The sequence below is a fragment of the Aplysia californica genome, unplaced genomic scaffold, assembly GCF_000002075.1.
Source record: "Aplysia californica isolate F4 #8 unplaced genomic scaffold, AplCal3.0 scaffold00591, whole genome shotgun sequence".
Lineage (NCBI taxonomy): Eukaryota > Metazoa > Mollusca > Gastropoda > Aplysiida > Aplysiidae > Aplysia > Aplysia californica.
This window is the reverse complement of record NW_004797861.1, coordinates 266190-283325: the sequence shown is the minus strand read 5'-3', so window position 1 is coordinate 283325 and position 17136 is coordinate 266190. Positions and strand designations below refer to the sequence as shown.

General features: G+C 39.3%; 2 protein-coding genes across 2 annotated transcripts in view; one reads left to right on the top strand and one right to left on the bottom strand.

The window, feature by feature from the left end:
* LOC101851437 (ras-specific guanine nucleotide-releasing factor 2) overlaps positions 1-10861 on the top strand; it is a gene marked incomplete in the record, with an annotated part of 169876 nt that extends 159015 nt beyond the window's left edge. Inside the window, 1 exon segment of the mRNA XM_013087478.2 lies at positions 199-10861. Within this exon segment, the coding sequence (XP_012942932.1) occupies positions 199-315 (117 nt within the window).
* Positions 10862-12790: 1929 nt separating this feature from the next.
* Positions 12791-17136, bottom strand: part of LOC101850596 — a 12659-nt gene continuing 8313 nt past the window's right edge. The window contains exon 5 of the mRNA XM_005107310.3: positions 12791-16511. Coding sequence (XP_005107367.1) covers positions 14920-16511 — 1592 coding nt within the window. The 3' untranslated portion in view covers positions 12791-14919. The remainder of the gene's footprint in view (positions 16512-17136) is intronic.

Here is a 17136-nt window from a genome sequence, read left to right as displayed (position 1 = left end):
AAACAAAATCTGCTTTTCCACTTGTCTCATGAACCATGACATGGGCAAAAAGTTACAAGAAACTCTCCTTTCTTAAACAAAACGAACAAAATTGGAGTGAATAAAGGAAAATGTATTTCCTGCTTTCTTTTACTTGTTCAGTTTTAGTGCTCTTTTTCAAAATAATAAGATTTAATTGGTTTGTTTTCTTTGTTCCAGGTTACAAGTTACCTGCTGGACCCAAGCCGGCTCTTGGATGAGGAGCAGACGTACAAAGCTTCTCTTGAGATAGAGCCCAAACAGTCTCGGTTGTCCGTTATTTCCAACCCATCATGAGGATTACTTCACCTTCAGCATGGTGTTTTTTTTCCGCTAAGTTCCAACTTCTCTGGGAAGGAAATACTTGCTCTGTAACAGAGAGGTACAGAGAGATGACAGTGGCAGACACAAAGAAGTTGATGGTTCCTCGATTGGTTTGTAGGAAAAGGATGAGCTCCCTGGACTTTGTGGTCACACCTCCACAGCAGTGGTAGGTCTCGGGGGATTTTGTGCTGGATTACTGCGCTGGTCGCACGGAAAAATCTGGCTTCTCTGCTGGTGGTTATCGTGGTGACAGAACTTTTGACGGAGGACTCCACACTACTCACCAGCAATTGCTGTCCAGTACTGTCATCAAGGCTTCTGGTCTTTGGAAGAACCTACTGATGCGGCTGTGGGTTTGTCAAGTCACCAATACCCAAGTGTTGTCATTAGTTTCCATCAGTTCCGGTTGTGTATTTATTTCTTCTGTCATGAGTTATTCTTTTTTTCATAAGAGTAAGTTTTCACATCTTTCTTTGTCTTAGTAGAAGCTAATACTATGCTCATACTGAAACAGGCAGAATAGGAGGGCTTTGAGTCTTATCTGTCTGTGATTAGTAGGCCTATTGACATACAAGTCATAGAAGACTCACATTATTTTATTCATATTGATGGCTTTTTTATCACTGCAGTAGAGTCTGAGGTCATAAGCAACGAAGTAAGCAGAATTCAGAGCTTGTGAAGCAGAATGGTGGGTGTCAGGCGTCAGCCTACTGATCAAGCAGGTTCCCTATCTTACTATTTCCAAAATAGTTCCTATTATTTTAGTGCATGGGGATGAGTTTTGCTTCCTTTTCGTTCCTGCAATGGTAAAAGGTGAAGTCACTTGCAGGGAAGTACAAAAGATTTGTTATTATGGTCCTGAAGTGAAAGAAATGTCCTCTTGAAAATTTTGATTGAACCAAAGAGAGGGTGATATAGTAAAATATCTGAAAGTTTCCAAAAGTCAGTAAAAACTATCCAAATGCACTTTTGTAAAGATAAAAAAGTGATGGCATCACACTCTAGCCAATGCATTTGGAAAGTTCTGTAAAGAAAAGCAAGTCTCTGAACTTTGAAGACAATTCAATTATTAAAGCTTAAAAGTGTAATTTCTTGAATTGATTAAATTGTTGGTACCTTTTCCACTCAGCCCTGTAAATTCTAAATGACCAGCCTCGATGTGTTGCACATTTTGAATTTGGTTTGGAATATTTGAATCTTAAACTTCTTGAGTTTTGTTAATCCTGTCATGAATCCCAGGATTAAGATTTTCTGTTCTTTGGGTAGAGGTTTTTAAGATCCTATATATTGGCTAGGATTGAAGTTATGTGAGTCGGTAAAAGTGCTCCTTCAAACTTTTCTGGATAACATTATCACTGGAAAGGGTTGTTCATTATGTGGAATGTCACTGGGTGTGGCATATGTGTTCGCAGTAACTATGTAAAATACATTTCCTAAATCTGTTGTCTGTAAAGCTGTAGATTTATATTTTTACACATAACTTTTTTCACTTTTGAACTTTACAAGGGATTAGTGGTTGAATCTTGAGTAAATAGTAATTTCAAATGTTCATGGGAATATTCAAGAAATAATGCGATATCCAGCATGCTCCTTAACATTCTAATCAGTTTAAAAGCAGTGAAAAAGACCAAGTTGTGTCTAGAAATTTTACTGCTGCATTAATATCAAACATGTTTAGGAAAGTTAAATGATTTGTAACCAGCATTGTAATATCATGGCTAGGCTCTTTGTCTAGCACATAAAGGACTCGAGTTCAATTCCCTCAATATGTAATTGAATATCTCCGCCTTTCTGTTGGGACAGCTGGAATTAACCCTGGCTGGCAAAGTGGAAGCAGCCTGCCCCCGCCAACATCTGAACTGTTGATGGGGGTCATTTGTTGTGCTTGAAAAAATATACATTGGCTTCTGCCTCATACTGAGGATGCCACAGAATGTTGGAAGTAACCTTTTTTTTTTGTCAAAGTGACAGGAGGCCAGCCTTGTAATAGAATCTTTTGCTCTTTTTTTTTTTCACTCAAAAGATGAGAGTTTCAATCCAGTAGCTTTCTTTTCCTGACTTCACATTGTTTTCGAAAAGTATTTTTTCCTCTACTTTTTATCTCTGATATGTTCTCACTGACTGTTGCAGAGAGAAGCTTGTCATCACACTTGAATTCTGATGGCCTATTAGGATAAGAAAGTAAAAACACAAATGAAAGAATGGTGGTAAGTTTGTTTGCCAAAGCCATGAGACACTCAACAAAAGCTATCATTCTTCCTTCTCTTGATGAAAGTGTTTGAGATCAGATAGGCAGTTCTGTCTGTGATGGTCATGGAGTGGAAGCTTACAGCAGGAGATATAGCTTCCTTTTATCCCTGTATACTTTGGTTTCACTTTGATGGAGCGAATATCTTCCAACCCAGTAGCTGTAGCTTTTTCAAGGGTTTGGGAGCTTGCTAAAATTACTGTTTTGTTTCTTGGATCTGTTTGTAATCAGTGCAGTTTTATGGCCTTTCTCCCAACCACGATGAAACCCGGCAAGAAACTGCTCAAACGTTTACATTTATTTGCTTGTATCCAAGCCTTTTTTATTTCTGCAAAGTTTTATATTTTCCCCTCTCTTTAGTGATGGCTGTTTCCGTTTCTTGAGTTTGATATTTTATTATGCATTTTGTACTTTTGTTGTTTGTGCACGAGCAAGTTTGTTCCCCCCACTCCCCTCACTCCACCCCCAAAAACTTTGGGAGGTCCACTGCAATATGCTTCCCTCTCTTGAAAGTTGATCTGCCGTTGAAATTTATTTCATGCTATTTTATGATTACTGGAAAGCTTGTTTTTTCAGTGTGCCATTGATTTGCATAAACTCTTTCCTTTCCAGCTTCTCACTTTTCCTGATGCTGATGGAAGAACAGACTCTCCAGGCATTCTTCGTTGCACACATGTCATTTTTCGGAGTCATCCCATTAAAAAGTTTAACCTCATTTTTATTGATGGGACCTTGTGACTTTACTTCTTACCAATTTAATCATTCCACGTTTTGTTGTTGTAATTGTTGATGGGTTTTTCTGTTGTTTGTTTTTACAAGCGAAGATACTGCCGCCATGTTCAGTGAAGTTCACCAACACCCTCACCACTACCATTTTTGTGCTTATTGTGTGTAAGGGACTTGAAAAAGTTTTCATTTTGGTTGTATCTTTTGAGAATGGATTAGATGAAGATGATGTATGAATGTATTTGATGTCTTGATAATGTCTTTGCTTCCGAAGGGTAAGCGTTCCCCGACACAAAATACTCACTCTCATTCCCGTTTGTCAGCGACATGTTCTCTACTTTTACTCTGTATTCTCTATGTGAACAAGGGATCTGCCTTGCAAGTCAGTGTATGGCCCTATGAAGAGGACAAACTCTGAAAAATATAAAACCCCCAACAAAAAGGACGAGACTAGTCCTCTCCCCTCACCCCACCCTCCCAATCTAAAAATGAACATAACATTCTGAACTCTGCTCGTACCACTAAGCTGTCATCTGGACAAGATCTGTTCAGAAAATCTATTATCTCACTTGCTTGGTGATTTACCAAACTCTTCTTGTACCCCCATACCTGTCAGACATACGAGAACAGCTCCTTTCGCCTGTCCAAAACGTATACAAATCCCTGAACTGTTATAAGGAACGTTTGAAGACCTGTGCCCACTATAATGTGGCATTGAACCAAAGGCCAAAGCTCAAAGGCTTTTGGGTTGATAATAACAATTACATTGTACTCCTCACACTGTCATGGAGGTACCTGTATTGCAGCTTGTTTAAGTTCAAATACATTGAAACGTTTTATTACTTATCCTGTGGATGTCATATAGAGGCCTCGCTTCTTTATTGACCCACATTGGGTTGAGAGTGATATGAAATTTAGAATCCAACTCGTTATATTCTAGAACAAAAATGGCTTTAATGTGCGTGAATAAACCATTCTTTGAACAGGCTTTGTAGGAGATCAGTTTGTCACCTAGTCAGACAGAGTGAGGCGGGCTCACAAAATAAATTACTTCACAGATTTTAGCCCTATGGACAAGTTATGTCAGAATTATGGGTTAGGTTTGAACAATTAATTGTATGAAATGAAAAAAGACATTTTACCTTAAAGAAAATGGTATTAGTTGAAAATCTACAAATTTGATGTGTTGATTTTTGGCTGACATCTCCACTCGTGGACTGCGACATCGGCAAGTAACTAATTTTGTCAGCATGCCTCACAACATAGGTCTGCCCTAAAGCTTTTCTGTCATCCTGATTTGCATGTTTTTGCAGGTTTAGTTTCTTATATTTATTATATTTCTAAGGAAAGTGGTAAAGGAAGGAGATGATAAAATTTCAAAGATGAAGAGGATATATATTTCGAAGTACTATATGTGATGCTCTTTTCTTTTAAAATGCATGCCATGGGTACCTTTCTGAAGTTTGTCTCAAGAAAAATTTAACCTGAATTAATGACAAATAATCTGAGCCATATGCCAATTAAAAGTGCCAATACTAACAAAACCAATGTAGTCTTGTGCATTCTTGAACAGCAAACTAAATTGTAGTGTGTCTTAATTTCTGGATTGGAGCTTTGTTATTTGTTTTTGTGTTTTTGTTTCAATATCTTTATACTATTCCCTTTACCATGTTATTACAGCAAATGTATAATTATTTACCCTTTAGTCACTTTTCTTAAAACCCTATTCTAGTCAGAATATTGGCTTTCAAATACACCAATCTTTACATGTATTGTATTATTTCTATGTTTCTTTTGCTTGGCCCATGTTTCTTTTCATCTGTCATGGAACTCTAATTAGTGCACTCTGGGCTTTGGTCAGGTTCTATTTACATCCTGGCTTTTACTTTTGTTCCTTCTCAGACCAAAGACCACATCAATAATAGTGGAGAAACCTTAACCTGTTCTCTTTCTGCAGCATGGTAAAGGCAGTGCTCATTGTAAAGCCACTGGCATCCTCATTTTGCAATTAAAAATTGTATAACAGCTTATGTCTGAATGAAGCAAATGGTAAAATGACTGGAACAGGGATGGGGCAGGGAGGGTTGAAAAGCAAAAGGAAAGTTATAGTACAGTATGGTGTGTCTTCAGATCTGTTTTGTTGATCGAAATGACTAGTTGTTTCAAACTTGACCAACATTGTTTTAAGGTTGAACCAAAGAAGGTTTGGAATTTTTCCCGTTCTACCTGATACATTTCTTTCTGTTCCCGGTGACCTGACAAGGATCAAGTGTCTGCCATCGAGTTTGTATTGTACTGCAGGATTGTAGGCTTCAACAATAACCAGAAACACAATTTATCGTATCCTTCACAGTCCGAAATTTATATATATATAGAGAGAGAGAGAGAGTGAGAGAGAGATTGACACTTTTCCATCTTATTTTTCAGAGATTTAGAGGAGCATTAGATAAAAGTAAAATTTTCCTTTCAGCAGATACAGTCTCTTGTGCTGTGAAGATTTCCAGTTTCCATGTTTGCTCATGTTTTTCATAAAGACTTCAGTTTTATCCCCTTACTTTAAGACACAGGGTCAGTTCATGCTTCACTGGGCACAGTTTGGGATAGGGGAAAAGAGTTGCTCTAGATTAAGTAGTCAGTTGCCTATGATTAGACCTGGTTTGTAAACAGTACTAAGTATCTCTTAAAGGAAAAAGGTTTCTTTGTACTGAAAAAAATATAGCTGAATGTGAATCTGCGATTATATGTTTTACGAAATGCATCTAATAGAACCAGTATGCAGAATGCAACCTCTGATAGACAGCATTCTTCGTAATGGTCCACACGCTTTGCAAGGCATGATGAACGCTGTATGTCACAGCAGCATCTTGGCTCCTTCAAATATTAGAAAAAATGACGAACAGTTATGTCAATCATTATGGATCATGAAGGGGTTAAGAATGAAAGAGCGAAAGCAGCAATTGTGTCACATTTGAGAGTCTCAATTTTTAGGGAGGCAGAGAATGAAAAATGAATCCACATTTTTCTTCCTTTTTTTTTCTTAAAACTGAGAAAGCGAGGAAATGTAGAATTTTGCTTCGTTTGAGTGTGCAGTATGTTTCCCAGTTTTACTATTTGTTTATCATGGACACACATAACAACTTACAAATAGGTACCTTCTGCTATTCAAACAAAAATCTGGTACAGATTTACCTCTTCTTCTCTTTTATAGCATCCACTTTTTTCAGTGGACATTATTTTTTTCACGAAAACAGAAAGAAGATATCAGATCATGATTCATTCTGTGCTCTGTTCAGTAAACACATGAGTAAAAGATCAATCAACTTGCAATGCTGCTTTATTTGTTGGTCTTCCAGCAAACAGATTTTAGAATAGGATGGTTGGAAATAAAGTATGTGCTTATTTTAAGCAGAAAGACAAACAGTTACTGCTTTATGGTAACTAGACCAGAGTTCTTTCTGGTTTTGATTTATTTAAACATAAACAAGAAAAGTAATGGGCCCTCCAGGTGATGCTGAGGGTTGTTTCCCCTCTCTCATACAGTCACGCCTTTGGTATGAGTGTTCAGCTGGTATTAGATGGCATGAAAAAATATTTTTAACGATTGGTGGGCAGTCGTTGAACAAGTTCTTTACAAACTAGGTGACGGTCATCTTGCCGTCTAGGTCTGATGGAAAAGGGGATAGGGATTTGTTTTTGTTTTCCTAAAGGGGGGATAGGTGTGTGTGTGTGGGGGGGGGGGCTTTTGAAATGGACACTTTGGGGGCAAATTATGGTACCTGGGCTCTCATCTGAGCCTAAAACTAGCTCTGAGAAAATCTGGAGAGTGCACATTTTTACCTTAAATTGTCTTTTAAAACTCTAGGGTAGAGCAGAAATGGTATAAGTAAGTTGATAAAACATGGTCCCTTTTTTCATCTACTTTTTATTTTGTATTTTATTCCAGTTATATTTGTTTAACTTGTCGTGTGCATCATTGCCTAACATTGTAGCCTACTGGTGGATAGATGCATTTGTTATTGAGTTATAATGGATGATTGGGTAATCACATTTTGAAGTGTGAAGGGGGGAGATAGGCTACTTTATCTGCCTATAACTTTTTTCCTAGTCCCAATATTCAAGAGCCCAACAACACACAAGTTTGTTTTGAGTATATCTATCAGTTTACCAAATGTGAATAGATTTGGTAGGAAAACACAAATAATTTTCGTTGTTTTATGAAAGTTGTTTTTCAATATTGCCATCCTTACCTTGTTAATGTTGGATTTTTATTTTAAAAATTCATGTTGCTTTTTAAAGTAAAGATGATTCTCTGTAACACTTCTCCTTGCAAAAAGGTTTTACTTGAGGGTTCAGTTTCCAAGATAGGTCTGAAAAAATACCCCCCACTACTATAAGGGCACGGTATTGTTTTTCAATAGTTTTTAAGGTACACTGTTTTTATTTTAGAGCAGTCATATGTTCTAGTTTGACTCCTTTGGAAGTAAGGGATCATTTAAAATTGTGAAGAAGCTGATGATAAGTTTTAACCACAGTATGATGGTTTTTAGCTCCACTTTTCTATTCTGGTTTTCTGTCGTTTTTTTACTTCCACTATTTTCTCATAGGTGTAAGTTCTAGGCAGCAAAGCTGACATCTGGGGGGGGGGGGTTTGCATTACATGGTTTTCTCTCAACTCTCCAAGATATCTACATGTATGAAGCTTCAAGTGAGATATTGAGCACCCTTTATTTTTTATTTTTTGCTTTTATTCAAGTTGACCTGTGCATTTGACAAAATGTAGGTCATTTCAAAAGCAGAGAATGTAGTCTTACTTTAAGGAAACAAGAGTTGAGTTGAAAGTATAGATATTCAAGGTAGGATGAGAAAAGCCTGGACTCTTCTGGCAATCAAACACCTTGCTCAGACTGTTGGTCAAGTTTGTTGTCTGCTACACAGAATGAGACACAGAGATTAGATGGCAAAGCAGCCTCCATCTTTTTTGTTGCTTTTTTTGTTTGTTTTATACAAAGGGCTCTTTCCAATACAATTTAATATGTTTGTTTTTTGTATTTTGTTACTGCATATTTAATATGTGTCAACTTCTTTAAAAACCATATTTTCCGTGTCAGTCGTTACTGCAGCACTGGTGGTTTTGAAGACTGATTTGCATGGTCTCCTTTTTCTGTGATTCTATAACTAGATTACAGGGGAAGTTGAATAGAAGTTCTTGAGCCCAACAGGCTTGATTTGTATACATAAATTATATGTACTATTTTTCTACTAGGACATAACGCCCTTCAATGTTCACAAAGCCATTTCCTACGTTTCTTTTGATTGTTTGCACCTACTAGAGCATTTTTCAGTTTTGGGTAGAAATTCATTTTGAAATTTCAGACTCTTACGTAAAAGGTGGAAATTCAATCCAGAGTGCAGTGAGCCTCTCTTCCTCTTTACTCAAACACCTTCCCAGGGCTTGGTTCCTTGGCATATAGGCCAAGAGGTTTTTTTGTCTCCTAGATGACCTATTTTCTGGCTATTGTGGCATTAACCCTGACAGGATGAAACGAACCATTTTTGTTGTCTATACGCAGTGCTGACCAGTTGAATGGCAAGCATGTATACCAAAGCTCTCTAAGCAGTGGTGCAGAACCTGTTGTATGATTTTCCCCCACTTACAGCTCATGTATTTTCATTCCTTTATGTATACTCTCTACCCATTCCATGCCGCTGCATTCAAATTGTTCTAAAATTGTTTGCTTGTCATGATGATGTACCCAACTCGCCATCCGGATTTCTCTTGAGTAACTCGCGGGTCTGTTGTTCTCTGTTGTTTCTGTTGTTGTGATTTATATAATGAAGTGATTTTTTTTAACAGTGTATTGAGTCATGTTTCCATTTTAATCTCTAAGTCGTTTATCTACCCATACAGTAACCGCACTAATTTTAGTGGTTTTCTTTGTGGGGATTTAAATCGCCCAATTTTTATTTATAACGTATTATTGTTTTCTTTCTAAACTTGCTCATACTAATTATCTCTATGTGTGTCAATGCACACTTGGTCATCAGTGGTTATCTCAACATTTTCTATAAAATGTGTTCAGTGTGAATGAGATGGAAGAGAGCAGCTGTGAATGAAGTTAGAAAAAACCTTCCGTTGGTTTGACTTTTAGGTGCTGTGTTAAGTCAGGAAAAAGGACATTAGGAACAGTGAACTTTTCAGGAGAGCTACCACCACTGCCCTGGATTTGGTATGTTGTTGAGCGAGGGCACTTCTCTGAAATTTCTACATACTCTTTATAGTCCTCATTTTGCCTAGGCCAAAGCAGTTTTTGGCTATTCAGTTAGGATTCTAGATAAGGCTTGGTAGAGAAAGGGTTATCATTAGGTCTCAAACATAAAATCTGCTCCCTTAGATTCAGGAAGTTGGTATGGTAAAACAGCCTGTTAACTGTTTTGTATTACCAGTATAGCAGGGTTTCTTTTCTTGTACTATAAATAGAATTTTGGGACTTTTTCACTTTTGCTGTAGTTTTAAGGTTGACTTAGGTAAGCACTGTGTTGAAGTTTTTCCAGTTCAGCAAACTTGGGCCAATATGTAATTACTGTGAAGATATGGAAAAAGTAGAGCTCTGCTTACCTTATCTCTTTGTTCCTTTTTCAACCTCTGAGGCCATTGTAAAAGAATGTGAGGGTTTCTCCCTAGTCTGCATGATGACTCTTGCTACTTTGAGTCAAAAGATTCTTGGTCTTACAATGCTTTATCGATTTGAGTGGAACTTTTTGACTGATTGCATGCGAAATACTGGATGAAGGCTATACCAACTTTCTAAGTTTCATATTATATTCAGTTTTTTTTATTGATATTGCTATTCGAATATTGTGTGAAATGAATATATTGTGGGTTTCATTTTCATGTGGTGCACTTGTTTTATTTGAAACACAGTGGTTTTATTGTATTGAGTGTAGGCATGTGTGTGTGTGTGTGTGTATGTATGCAGTTTCATTCATGTAAAAACACCACACGACTAATCGTAAAAACTGGCTAGAACCAAATTCATAGACATATTATAAGCAAGCTGTGACAGTGGAAGACCCACACTGAACCCCCTTTGTATTCAAATTTTGTAATGTTTATTTTTCAACAAACTTGTTTACACTTTCCTTTGGTCTTGTTGTTGTTGTTGTTGTTATTGTTGTACAACTTGCTGTTCTCCTGTGCGCATTTCTGAACTGAATCCTCCACCAAACTTTGTATTTGCTGTCATCATATTGTCAGAGGAGAAAGGAGAAGAAAACACCTTCCCACCCCACCCCTCCCCCTTTTCCCTTCCCTGCGAATGTTACTGCTTCGTTGTGTTCCCCCCATCCCTGCCTCTATGGTTGTGTGTATACCTGATGGTCGCCACAGTACGGCTGTGCTACTGAGCCCTCCTCCTCCCATAGGAAGATGCGCAAGTATGTGTACATATACCTTTGGACATGTGATAACAGAATAAATTATTGGACCATGACTCAAAATGTTTGAAACTATGACAAAAATAAATAGAAAATATTACTGACACCATACTACAAACTTTTGCCTTTATTTTCTGCTTTGTTGTTGTAGTTGTTGTTGTTGTAGATATGTCATTTTTTTTGTCTCTAGTAATATAGTAGACTGTGTTATGAATACTGCTTTTTTTTCAGTAGTTTCAAGCAATAGCTAATAAGAATTAATCTTTTAGAGAGATGGTCCCTGTAGTATGCCTTTAGGCGCTATAATGCAATCACAATTAGGCTTTTAAAAAAAACTAAGAATAAGAAGCAATTGAACAAAATAATATTGATTTAATATAATATGATTGATTGATGATTAAATTTATTGTGAAATGTTTCTTGCCCCCATCACACAATTAGATCATAAGGAGGCCCCACTGTTTTGGCCCGGCCTGTTTGAGCCAGCCTGTTGGAAGTGGGATAAAGCATTCTTGGTAGGGACACATGGGAGATAGTTTTTAAGAAACTTCCCTTCTTGAGAACTGAACTTAAGTCTTCTGCATGCACAGCTGAGGACTCAAACCATTACTCCGCAGGCGTGGGTAGTTTTATATATATTATGATAAACACATGCATTTGCAGAGGAGTCTCCAGTTGTCAGAGAATAGGAGACTTTGCAAGTGTACACTATTTGCACGTGTATTTATGATGGATATAGTCTGTATCGTATTGTACAAAAAAGACGCGCGTGAGAAATTCATCTGAAAGAAATGGCCTCCCTGACATCATCTGCTAAAGGTCTCTCTAGCCTCTAATTCGTCTTATACATAAATATATTATTTTCCAGGGGTCGAGTATCAGTGTCTGTGAGGTACTAACTAACCTATTCACACTCTCGTGCAAGAGACATGAGTTTGATTCCTGCTTGAAGAAGTCTGTTTTATCCAGTAGTAGAATCTTTTTGTTGAACTGCTGTATCCCACCACAGAACTATAGAGGGTTCAATACTCTATTTAGGTTTGAGCTGCCGTATTTTTAACAAAAAGTCATAGGAATTGATGTGATGATATTATTAGCATAGCATCTTACTGTCAGTTTCAGATTACACTGTATTTTTTTTTCTCTTGAGTGCAAAGAATAGACGTAAAAAGAGTGCAAGAAATTATTTCCGACGCGAAACAAAATTTAATGTTTTTATCAGCACCAGTGACGATTTTTATAAGGTCAAATATTGCATCCTACTTTCTCGATAAAATTAATTAAATAACTTGCATCTTTGGCATGCAATGATGAACAGCCGAACAATAAGGCTACCCTATCGCCGGTAGGCCAATGATATTCTGGCCCTAGCTCAATTCTGCATATCATGATATGTGTTTAGGGCCCTTCTTAACACTTCTAGATCATTTCAGAGGCAGTGAGTCCGAATTTGAAGTACATCTCCAACCGGACAAATCAACTGGGTTGAAAGTGAAAGCCTTAAAAATCCCCACACAACACAAACCAAGTTTTAGAAATTGAGGATTCGAACCAGGGTCATCCGCAGGGAAGTCCTAACACAATATCAACTGAGATATCTGAGTCTGCTGGATATGTTCTACATGTACTGCTTTGGCCGGCCAGATATTCGGAATCGCTTAATCCGGTCTGCGGTGACATTGACATGCTTACCCATGCCTGCTCTACAGCAAGCTCTTCTCGCTCTACAACTCTCATTACCCCAGCGGACCCTAGACCAAAGATGTAAAGATTCTTTGCCTTGACCACTTAGAAACATGTTTGGATTCTGGAAAGCACACAGTACAAGCAGCCGATTATGCCAACAGACAAGATCGTTTGCCATTTACCTACTCGTGTAAAGTGCCTTTCCCAAGGACACAATAACAAGCCACTGACGGGGTTTTAATCCACAAACTTGCGATGTCTCTGGCACGATGTTACGCCTGTAGATGTTTTCAATATTTTTTTGGTATCCTTTGGCTACAGAATCTTCAAGAAAATAACACGAAACACGTGAATGTTCCCAAAAATTGGTTCTTTAATAGTAAACGAGAGAAATCAAATTGTCACTTTAAAAAAGAAGGAAATGGGTTCATGTTGATGAAAAAGAAAAATAATCAAGCGTGGTTTTCGTTGTTGCTGTTGATGTATCTGTTTGTTTGTTTGTTTGTTCTATATGTTTTATTTTGTTGTTGCTTTCTGGGTGTAGGGTGGTAGTAGGGGTGGGAAACGTAGAAAGGGAGAACAAATGGGTTTCGCAAGAATTGCGTCGCCGGTTCTCGGCTACAAACGAGATCTCCACCCCCACATTTTTAATGGGGGGGGGGGGGGGGGAACTCTTTTAAAAGTTTTTTTTTCTCTTTTGTTTTTGTTGGGGGGTTGTTGTTGTTGTTTTTTTTGGGGGGGGGAGGAGACGTTGGGGGTCCATTTCAACGTTTTACAAATTAATGTTCGGAGTATTTTGTCGTATTGTGGGTATGCTTTCGTGTGTGAGGGCGAAAAAAAGGGCGAATGTGTTCGGGAAAATGGGTTCTTTTGGTTGTGTGTGTGTGTGTGTCTGTGTATGTGTGTGTGTGCATGTGTGTGTGAGTGTGCGTGTGAATGTTTGCGTGTAAATATAATATTAGTGGGTATGACTTTTAGTGAGTGTTTGTATTTATCTGTGTGGGTGTCTGGTTGTGCCACTGGGTGGGTGTGTGTGTGTGTGTGCGTGTGTGTGTGTGTGTGTGTGTGAGTGAGTTGGGCTGGATGCTGGGGATGATGACGAAAAAGAACAGGGGGAGGAGAAAAAATCGTCTACCGTATTTTATTCAGCATCTAGTAGAATTAGCAGTTCCCTTCTTCCCATCCTCTTGCCTGCTTGATGTTCATTCACTGGCAATTCTTTAATAAAAATCGACAGTAGTTAGCCTACACCTAAGTGTAGATAGATCAGCTACTTCCAAACACTTTAATCATGTCTAACTAAAAAGGCATTCAGCCTTTCGGCGACAACTGAGTGAGTGAGTTCGACAAAATGTGAAGACCACATGGAACACACAGGTGAGCGATGGCCATTTTTCTTCACCTGTAGGCTATTTACAGTCCTAGGTTGCACAACAATATTTAGGAAAAGTTCCTTTGATCATGTTAACTCTCCAGCAACCACGGAATTTAGATTTAACACAACCAGCCATCTAGACTAGACAGTTTCATCTCGTATTTTCTTACTTAACGTCACCATTGTAGTTTGGAAAGATTATTCTTATTTGATTTTGTATCTCATTTCCTACTTTTGCCACATTAACGAAATTATTGATTTCTCTGGTTGAAAATGAATCGAGTTTCGCTTTGTTTCATTTGCAGGTTTGTCATTTTAACCGTCTATAGGAAGAGATGAGAAACTGACTTGCCAGAAATAACTTCCCACTTTTTGCAATTATTAGGTGAAATGATTTTTACATACGGTATAGACTTTTCTAGAATTTGCTACTTTTTTGTTTGTAAAGATTATTTACACTACATCTCCTCTTTGCTACTTATCTTTGGAAATTTAAATGGCACATGATTGGACCTCTGTAATGTCTGAAGTCGCATTTCTGAAAATGGGCAACTGTGCGTGACATGTTGGTTTAGTAACTGGGTCTCGAAGTGTGTTGTTCCACACCTCGTTGTCCTTCTGATGTGTGTCTCCTTCCTTTTGGGGGTTTGTTGTTTGTTTGTTGTTGTTGTTGTTTTTGTTTTTTTTGTTTGTTTTTTTTAATATTTCACGTCTGAGTTCGCGTACATAATATTATTGTTCTTGGTGCGTCCTCACTCTCCATGTTTCTATGAAAGTTTATCTTCCTTTATCTATATCAGTGGGACACTTTTCAAGATGACAAACGCAGCAAAAAAGCAATTCTGCTTTATTGTAATAAAATACTCAAGGCTATGTAAGAAAGACAACTATTAGAGTTGTTCTGGTTGCGGAACAAATGTTTTACCGTCGTTGCTCGACTCATGAAGCTTGCTAAGAAAACCGTTTTTATTTCATCCCTTCAGAAAGAGAGAATATCAATTCTCATCCAGAATTATTCCAACTCATCAAAAACGTTTCTCTTAGAAATACTACCAGTTGCAGAGCATCTTCTATACTCTAACATGGAAAGAGAGATTTGTTGTAGACATTAACATTTTAGGTTCATTATATTGTTGTCACCACTGGCGACCCAATCCAGCATTTGCTCGATGGATAGCACAGCGACGTCATGTTTAGCTAACGCATCGTCTAGAAAGGCGAAGAGTCCTCTGAGACTAGCCTGGTTGTCTGTGTTCATGAACCACGAGTCTTGGAGGTTGATCCCAAAGGGTGCACGGTTGCCGTTGTAGTGACGCATGAAATTCCTATTCAACAGTTCTTTCATGAAGGACTCGGAGTTGATCGTGCCGGGACATGTATCTGGGAACGCGCAGGTGGATGAGGACACACCCCCGCCGGAGTAGTGGCCGGCGCTACGTGGAACAACCAAGGGCGTGACCGGGACTTCCCACAGCCCAGGATAGCGTCCTTTCGGGCAAGTGCTCGGACGTTCTGCGCACTGGTCTCCGAGGCCGAAGTCGAGTGTATACGGCCAAGGCAAGTCAGAATTACCGCTGACAATTGAGCTGTCGTAGGGAATGTTTTGTTCTGTCAGTGTGCGGAAGACGTCATCGTTGGGTGCCAAATTTGCATAACCTCGCCAGCCGGCCTTAGAGGACGCGTCAGGTTTGATGCTATGGATTACTTGGGCGACTCTTCTCCTCATCGCATCTCCATAAAACCAGCCCTCGTAGGAGCCGCCTCGCAGAGCGACATGGACGCCGTTAGACTTCAGAGCTTGGATATATGGCGGGTAGTTTCCGTCAGAGGGGACAAAGATTGTACCAGAGATAGGACAACCGTTGGGATTTTTTCTGTCACCCGAGAAAAGCTGTAACAGCGAAGCATAAGAGTTTCCATCGACTTCAGTGCCAATGGCGAGGTAGATGATCTGTGGGGTTCCTGTGGTGCTCAAGTGGGGTGGTGGGGTGACTGACCGACACAAGCAGTCAGGCAAGTGACAATTGACGTCTTGCACACATTGGGCCCCGTCATTATTCTGTTGGTTTACGTTACTGTTCCAGCTGGAAGCAGGACTCCTTGTCGATGTCGCCGCACGCCAGCCGTGTTCACGTACCCATGGCAAGACTCTTCCACTGTCAGACCCGCGGTTATCGACAGGTGTACGGTTTGTATCTTGTGTGTTCTCGACCCCCTTCACGGGGTAAGTGAGGGAACCTTTTGTGGGCTGCCTGTACCAGTAAGGACGTCTTCCCGCGGTGGTTGTTGGTTTAGGGATAGAGGTTGTCGTTGTGGGTCTTCTTGTCGTCGGCTTTCTAGTAGGTCGTGGCGTGGTTACCCCTGGACATCCCCAAGGAGCGAAGTTTTTTATCTCCGACACTGGCACTGGGTTTTTCATCCACTCCAACATTTGCCTCACGTTCACAATATACACATCAGGTGTCGTCAGCAGACGATCAATGAACTTGCCCATCGCCGTCATGTACTCTGGAGTGGCAAACCAGGCAGCGTGCATATTCAGGCCGAAAGGAGCGCGGTTCGTTTCGTACGAGTGGAGGAAGTTGCTCCATAGGTACTCCTCGGCATCTGATTCGCCTTCCGGTCTGCAGCCGTCAACGTAGCCACAAGGGAAACCTGTCCGTGGGTTCTGAAGAGAGTGGACCATCACCTCCCAGAAACCTGTGGACGGAAATTTAGTATAACATGGTCGATATCTTTAGGAGTGTGTATGCATATTTAGCTTTTCTTTTAATATAACGTATCCATCCTGGTTTTTATGATGGTCCAACAGGAAGTCTTTTTCTCAATAGGCCAGGACTGCTATTATTATTGTATTTTAGTAGTAGTGTTATTGTTGTTATTGTTATTGTTGTTGTTGTTGTTTATGCCCTTATCGACACCGGTTAAATCATGTGAGAGTCAAGCTGCTTCAGCCAGCCAATCGGAGACATCTTGGAATGAGTAGTATACAACTTCCTAGTGGAAGATAGAAATACAGTACTTGATAAGAAAAACTTCCCGACTCGAGAATCGAATTCAGGCCTCCTGTGTGCTATGGCGAAGAGCCTAACTGTTACATCACAGACCCGTGAGGCGGGACGTGGGGCCTTGAAACGTCATAAAGTAAAATCAGTAATCAGATGAAAATGTTTCGAGAATATAGTAGTGACCTCTTCATTTTTTCACACAACCCCTCTTGCGCATGTAGGCCTACCTCCCTTTCACTAGTTCAGAGAAAAGTACACAATAAAAGAAAATTACCCCACCCACCCTCTCTCTCTCTCTCTCTCTCTCTCTCTCTCTC